At 50.6% G+C, this 7,228-nt stretch overlaps 2 protein-coding genes across 2 annotated transcripts in view; one reads left to right on the top strand and one right to left on the bottom strand.

The window, feature by feature from the left end:
• Positions 1-260, top strand: part of LOC142902339 (rho-related GTP-binding protein RhoQ) — a 13,936-nt gene extending 13,676 nt beyond the window's left edge. Inside the window, exon 5 of the mRNA XM_076047305.1 lies at positions 1-260. This exon is cut by the window's left edge and continues 2,504 nt beyond it. The gene's annotated coding sequence lies outside the window, so the exon portion shown is untranslated.
• A 994-nt stretch (positions 261-1,254) lies between these two features.
• prop1 (PROP paired-like homeobox 1) lies at positions 1,255-4,510 on the bottom strand. Its single transcript, XM_076047322.1, has 3 exons — positions 4,264-4,510; positions 2,965-3,194; positions 1,255-1,679 (listed from the first exon to the last, which is right to left on the bottom strand). Exons 1-3 carry the CDS (start codon positions 4,508-4,510, stop codon positions 1,323-1,325), a joined length of 834 nt encoding a protein of 277 aa, XP_075903437.1. The 3' UTR covers positions 1,255-1,322.
• Between the last annotated feature and the right edge of the window lie 2,718 nt (positions 4,511-7,228).

Below are 7,228 nucleotides of genomic sequence, written 5' to 3'. Positions count from 1 at the left end.
GGTTTCCTGCTTGAATGGCTTCAGTGTCTGTTCAGTGATTTACAGCTTTAACGTCAACGGTGCTCCTCCCTCTCCCCTGCCTGCCTGCGTTGTACAAACCTTGTCCTCAGAGTGCAGGGCGGGAACGCCCATCGTCCGCTTGCTTACGCGGTGTGAAGGTGTGAAGGTCCCTCAGGATCCAGGACCTGAAGTGCCGCAGCAACCGATGCATTCTTCCAGCGATGCTCCTCTCTTCTCAATAAATGTCTTTGCTGTAACAACGTGTCGGCTGCGCAGCTTTCACTGCCAAACTCATTTGCAGAATTCACGTTTTGTGGAGACAAACGGCCATCGTGGTCGGCGCTTAATCTGGGTCAGAAATCACAGGGTCGACTTAACGGGTCAGCGCAGTGCACAGAACCCAAGAGCTGGTTTGTGTTTGAATGAACCGGACCATTGGCCTCATGAGTTGCTCCCTAAAATTGTTTTATGAGGTTTTTTTTTGCAGGTAAGAATTTGGAGCATAAAGAATAACTTGAGTTTGGCTTTTATGTACAGTGCAGTAGTAGCAGTAGTAGCAGTAGCATTAGCAGTAGCAGTAGTAATAGCAGTAGTAGCAGCAGTAGTAGTAGTAGCAGTAGTAATAGTAGCAGGTAGCATTAGCAGTAATAATAGCAGTAGCAGTAGTAATAGTAGCAGGTAGCAGTAGTAGTAGTAGCAGTAGCATTAGCAGTAGTAATAGCAGTAGTAGCAGTAGCATTAGCAGTAGTAATAGCAGTAGCAGGTAGCAGTAGCATTAGCAGTAGTAATAGCAGTAGTAGCTGCAGCAGAAGCAGTAGTAGCAGTAGCATTAGCAGTAATAATAGCAGTAGCATAGTATAGTAATAACGGGACTCTTCTTTCAGCTGTTCTCTTCCGGGGTGTCCGCAGCCAATCATCTGCCTCCTGCTCTTCCACACCAACTGACTTTATGTCCTCTTGCACTACATTGATAGAATGACATAGATATACAGCACTGACATATAAGAGATGCTATGTATTCAGTAGAGGGGAGGGGCCTAAACAAGACTGAAGCTAAACTAAACTGTTCTGGTGACTCGATGCTTCTGGAATCATTCTAACGCCCGCAGTCCTACAGACAGTCTGTTCACTGGTGAGGAAAAGACTCTGGGAATACCTGTCAATCATCTCAAGATTCCATTGAACAGAAAGCAGCACAAGAGAAAGGTACCGGGCTGTGGTCAACGCTAGGAGTTGCTCACAGTAAGAAGGACAACAGGCAGTCCAGTCCCAGGACTTCAGAATGATCTTGAAACGCACCAAAGAAAAGAAACGTCCGCTCTTCAGCTCCAGTGGGAGGAGCCGGGATCCAGAGGCTGCATGGAGGCCAGGGAGAAGGCTGGAGAGGCCAGATTGCTCCTCAGGGGGGCGTACCATCCTTCGTGCTGCCTCTGTGGGCCCGCCGGTGGGGGGACGTCGGCCCAGGAACACTGGCTGACGGAACCCGGGTGGCGGGGGTACGTCCCGGACGGCAGGATGGGCGCCAGGCCAGGTATGTGGGCTAGCGGCGGAGTGTAGTACTGTCGGGCCACGGCGCCACCTAGCAGCGCCCGGTGGCCCGACGCCACGGCCACAGGGCGCAACTTCTGCGAGGCCCGCTCCTGCTTTCGCTGCTTGGCCCGTCGGTTCTGGAACCACACCTGTAGAGAGACGACAGCCAGGAGGTTCACTTCCTGCCACTGGAGGCAGCAGAGAGCATCGGCTGTGTGCCATGGAGTCGCCGTATTCTTAATTCTGATTCTGGTTTTAAATGTGCACCACACACACCGGCTCTTGGACCGCAGGTACTAAACCTCCACTCGGCTCCTCACCAAGGAAACGAGGGCTCAGCAGATAGAACATGACTGCATTGCAGTGAGCAGCTGGCCTCACTGACAGTGTAGGCAGATGAGTGAAGAAACATCAGCAGGAAAACAACAGCAGCAACAGCAACACTGAGTTGAGTGAGCTGAACCTGAGTTGGTTTTTATTGTCCAGGTTTGATAAATCTATTGATGTTTGAGGCATTAAAATGTCGACATAATCAGGAATAAATGTGTACGTTTAGAATCTGTGCAATAGTTTTGTTACGTCTGACACCATGAACCATGCTTTCAAAAGCACCGCCTCCTCTCACAGCCCCTATGGTGGAATGAGGAAGTGCATTCCCTGTGATAGTCAGTGGTTTGAAGATCTGGACGGAGACACGAGGACCTCAGTGAACAAACACAACAATCCAGTCAGTCCAAATACTCACACCACATTCTAGATCTCAAAGCACAGGCACTGATGATGTAATAATCTGCGTCTTATATCTACTGTATATCTTATGGTGCCATATTGGTGAATGTGGAGAGGCTGGGATTGTTAACCTAGTTAACCTTTGTCCATCTCTCGGCCATCATAAAAAAGTAAAGACGCTCTCCAGAGAGAGGAAAAAATTCCAGAACAAAAAATGAATAAAAATCCCCCCCCAAAAAATGTGTGCCGGTCGACGTTTCGACCCTTCCCGGGTCTTCCTCCGGTGCGGCACACTCCAAAACCTGCTCACTGGCTCTCTCTCTGAACAATGTCGCTCCTTCGGCATCCAAAACTAAAATGAGCCCTACGAGCCGCTTGCTCGGCTATATCGGCTCTCGAAATAAAAAATCCTTTTCGGTTAGGGTTGGGCCACCCCCTGTGGCCGCCTCAGGTCTTGCCCCTCCCTCCACCTCTCTGTGCCCACCCACTATCTCGGCACCCCGGGCAACAGAGCTTTCAGTCGCTCCACTCATTACCGTGCGTAGCTTTGATCTGTTTCTTGTATTCATTGTAAAGTGTCCTTCAGTGAGGGAAAGGTGCTATTATTCACTCACATGTTACTATCGCACATGACATAGGACACATAGTTGTTATGACTATGAGTTGCCCACAGGGCGGTGAGAGTCTCTCTGAAGGCCCACCCACTTGTATGCGAGCCTCGTTGAGCTTGGTGAGTCGTGCCAGCTCCTCCCGGTAGTAGATGTCGGGGTACTGGTTGTGGGCGAAGGCCAGCTCCAGCTGCTCCAGCTGCTTGTGGCTGAAGGTGGTGCGGTGGCGTCTCCTGGCGGGGGAGGGGAAGGCCCTGCCCGGCCTGCTCAGGCTGGCGGCGGTGGGGGTCTCACCCAGCGACCCCTTCCTCTCAGACTCCCTGATGTCTGCTTTCAGGAGGGAGGAGAAGAATGAGTTTGAGGCTCCGGCTCCAGTTTCCAGGCTGCCCAGGACAACCGGAGCAGTGTGAACGCACACACAAAACGCTGGGGATTACGCAGACTTCGCGGTTCCCAGTGCCCCCGGGGAACCCGAGAGCCCGGGAGCTTTGTGAGAAGAAGATACCAGAACAGGAGGGATTAGACTGAGATTATGAGGCCAGTCGATAACAAAATGACTCATCTGGCAAATTGCTGCACCGCAGCGACCTCCATTGTCGGCCTCTTGGGCGGCAGAAGAGAGGCGGGAGAACCGACTGCATCAGGTGAGAGGAATTTATCACAAGACACGAGACGTGGCCCGTCCATATCTTTATGAAGAGTTGTCCAAAGTCTTCATCTGGTGTTTAGATTTGTCTTAAAGACGACAGCGGGTCAAGAGGTCAAGAGGTCAAGAGGTCAAGAGTGAAGTGCACTCACTGGTAATGAAAGCTTTTTTCCTGAGAGCTTTGGGAAGCAGCTCCAGTTTCCCTGTTCTGACTCTAACTGAGTCGTAATGGGAATTATTAAAGTCACACGTGTGTACACACATGTGTACACACGTGTTTTAGTCACCATCATGCACAGACTTAGCAGGAAGTCAGTAAGTGATCTTATCTCACCCCAAGCCTTCATTTGATCAACATGCAAATATTACCTCATGAAACACTTGACAACAAACATGTATATATATTATATATTATATATTACATATTATATATTATATATTATATATTATATATTATATATATCTAAAAACTCAATTGATTATTGACCCATCTTTGTTAAATCAACGACTAAATAAATACACCTGACAGTCACATTCATTTTCTTATGGTCTTATAAAAGATGCATTGCATTGTGAGCATGTTCACCACTCTCAGACAACAGAGGAGGAAACAAAATGAATAAGGAGGTGTGACAAGAGTCGTGTGCCACAGGTGACTGCCGTGCCAACAGGTCCAAGCCATGACTGCCACTGCTCTGAAGCTGCTAAATAAATCAAACCCACAATCACACCTGTGATGTTTGGACTCACCTGCGCTGGAGGTGACTGCAGCCATGTCAGAGTAGAGGTCACCGCAGACAAGGTCGTCCCTGGCCGGGTCTCCTGCTGCCTTCAGCTGGGCCATCGCTGCAGCTCTGCCTTGTGATTGTGACGGGACATCTGCTGCTGCCTTTGACCCCCCCCTGCCCCACCCACCCCCGCACCCCCCACCCACCCAACACACCCACGTCCCACCCACCCGGCTGTCCTTTACCTGTCCGCTCGCTCTGCAGGACATGCCGACTTTTATATTGTTCTAAGTGCCCATGTGTGTGCAAGCTATTTTAGAATGCTCTAATATGAGTAGGAAGAAAGAGGCCCCAATGAATCAGTCTGAAGAGGGGGGGAAGGATTCGCTCCAGCAACCCTGGAATCACTGTGAACTGTAAATATTCTTGTCTTGAGGTTTGCATTGACAATCCACTGGAGTAACAGTCGTAACACAGTAACATTGTCAGGAGCAAAGTATAACGGTGAGGGCACCTGCTAGTTGAGGACAGGTGCAACAAGAATCTGGTGGAATTTGCAGGAAAGTTTCTGATTTTGGTTTTTAATCAATATTTCAATTTGCCTATCAAAGCAGGTTTTGTGCTGTATGCAGTGTGTAACTTCAGCATCAGCTCCAGTGAAACCAGTTGAAAGTCACCTCAGAGGCAGTTGAAGACACGTGCAACAAGAATCTGGTGGAAAACATTCTGATTTTGTTTTTTAATAATGATTTGAATTTGCTGCTTTTTGGAATGCGGGGGTCTGAAATGTATTTGGGGCAAAAGATAAAAAGAAGCTGAGCCAGGACTTTGTGGTATCAAACAATTGAGTTCACAACCACTAATCCATTTTGCTGTCTTTGCTTCCTGGTTGGAGGTCCGGGGGAGTGAGTGGATCAGGTTCTTCCATCGCTCCATTAACATTAACTGTCAATGCATTTGCTCCGCCTCCGGGTTGAGAGTGGAATCCATTCACAATCCACAAACCCTCCGAGCCAATCAGAGCTCAGTGTGTCGCTAGGGGTGGAGCGTGGCGGTGGTGTACTCGTGCAACTGCAGCCTCCAAGCTGGACGGTGGCTGTTGAACCCTGCCTGAGCTTGCAGTTCGGGTCAGGCTTAGGGTTCGGGTCCGGGTTATGATGAGAGATTCTCTACTCTAGGGTGGGTTAGGCTGACCACGGTCTTTGAAGACTTTCAGACTGATGCCGTGCCGTGCTCACCCAGGCACAGCCCACTCACCTGTTCCACACCTGTCTGGACCGTGACGTCCAGCGAGAGTTCCCCACCAGTCGGTCGGGCAGTGATCGTGTCGGTGCAGAGAGAAGTCTTACAATCTTTGTCAGCTTCTGAGGGCAGTCGGTCTTCTCCAGCGTCGTCCAGAGAGCTCACGAGTCGCTCTGATGCGTTCGCAACACTTTTCAGGGCTCAACAACAAAACCTGAGCTGGGAATCATTTGTTAAGTCACAACAAGGGGTCGACATCCAATCCTGACTCGTACGCAGCGCTTTGTATGTACTGGTTTGAAGAGATGCAACAACCCGCACGGCCACTAGGCGGCTCTATTTCCCCACTCTCAGTGAAAGCAGAGCCACAGAACGTTGCACTGGAGCAAGGCAGGAGTCGTCACTCCGGTCCATTCAGACACAGGGGGGGAGGGGGGCGTGGCTATAGAGACCACCCACAGTTCAACACACACAACAGCTCGAGCTGCTTCCCAGTTCCCCGCACCATTGAGTGACAAGACATCAGGTGGGTTAACTCAGATGAACTGCGGTGGCGTGTCCTCCCTGGACCTCAGCTGCTGTCCGGGCGGGGGTCTGGGCGGGGGTCCGGGCGGGGGTCCAGGCAGGGGTCCGGACGGGGGTCCAGCCTTGGCGGCAGCCTCCTGCGTGTCCCGTCAGCACTGAGTCATGACAGGACGGTGTGTTTGGAGAGCTCACAGCTGCCTGTTTTATCAGCGCTCACACAGGACAATCTTTCAGCATGAACTATATCTGTGCACAATGCTATGTGAGCGAGCGCACTTCCCCAGAGAGGCCGCAGCGTGTTCTGGGAAAACGGAGGCAATGCCAGGAAGTTGTGTCACCAGATTGTTTAGGAAGGGGCGTGGACCGGTGTTAGCGTCACAATGCAGCTGCAGCCGAGGTTTAACAGGTGTTTCTGCTGTTAGCTAGCCGTGGAGGAGAACAGCAGCTAGCTCGCCTGCTAGCTAGCGGGTGCTACCACCACTTGCTTTGTGTTGCTATGAGCTTGTCCCATATCAAATACCTGCATTTGTCAGCACCTCATGTAAACAAAGGGCTTACCCAAGATGCCCAAGCCCCCCCCCCCCCCCCCCCCCACACACACACACACACACACACACACACACACACACACACACACCACCCTACCTGCAGGTGATGACCACTTGAAGAATCATCCTGTGGTCAAGCACTTTAGTCACTCACTGGTCCAATCACAGCCCATCTCCTCCTTCCAATGCCAGGGCACAGAATGTCTTCCTATTGGAGGAAGAGGGGCGGGACCTGGAGGGTTTCTAGGGATCCACGTGTCAGGGCGACTTCAACCACTGCTGCTTTTGCTATGAGTAAACTGCACACTGCATTCTGACAACTTCAAACAATCAAACAACAGTGCAGTAGTCACATTTGTATCTATGAAGAAGAAACCTCAGCCATAAAAGCAGCCCTACTTGTACTCTTGTAAAGTAGTCACTTTTATTGATACGCAACTGACAAATGATACAAACACAACATGCACAAAGCTTGGCAAATCCAGCGACAGTAACTGAACGGACCGACTGTCCTCTGCAGTGGCAGCCGTCCAGAACCACGTTTGACATCAACATTGTGAGTGTGAACTTACAGACACTTGGGTTGAAGCTCGGACTGCTGTAGAACCTGAGGAGGCTTCTGGTCAACACACCAGCAACCTCTCATTGGATGTCTCCTGACACACTGTCTGC

Source organism: Nelusetta ayraudi, unplaced genomic scaffold, assembly GCF_046127955.1.
Source record: "Nelusetta ayraudi isolate G7.1 ecotype Tasmania unplaced genomic scaffold, CSIRO-AGI_Nayr_v1 ptg000093l, whole genome shotgun sequence".
Classification (NCBI taxonomy): Eukaryota; Metazoa; Chordata; class Actinopteri; order Tetraodontiformes; family Monacanthidae; genus Nelusetta; species Nelusetta ayraudi.
The sequence above is the reverse complement of the archived record's forward strand: the minus strand, read 5'-3'. Positions and strand labels throughout refer to the sequence as shown.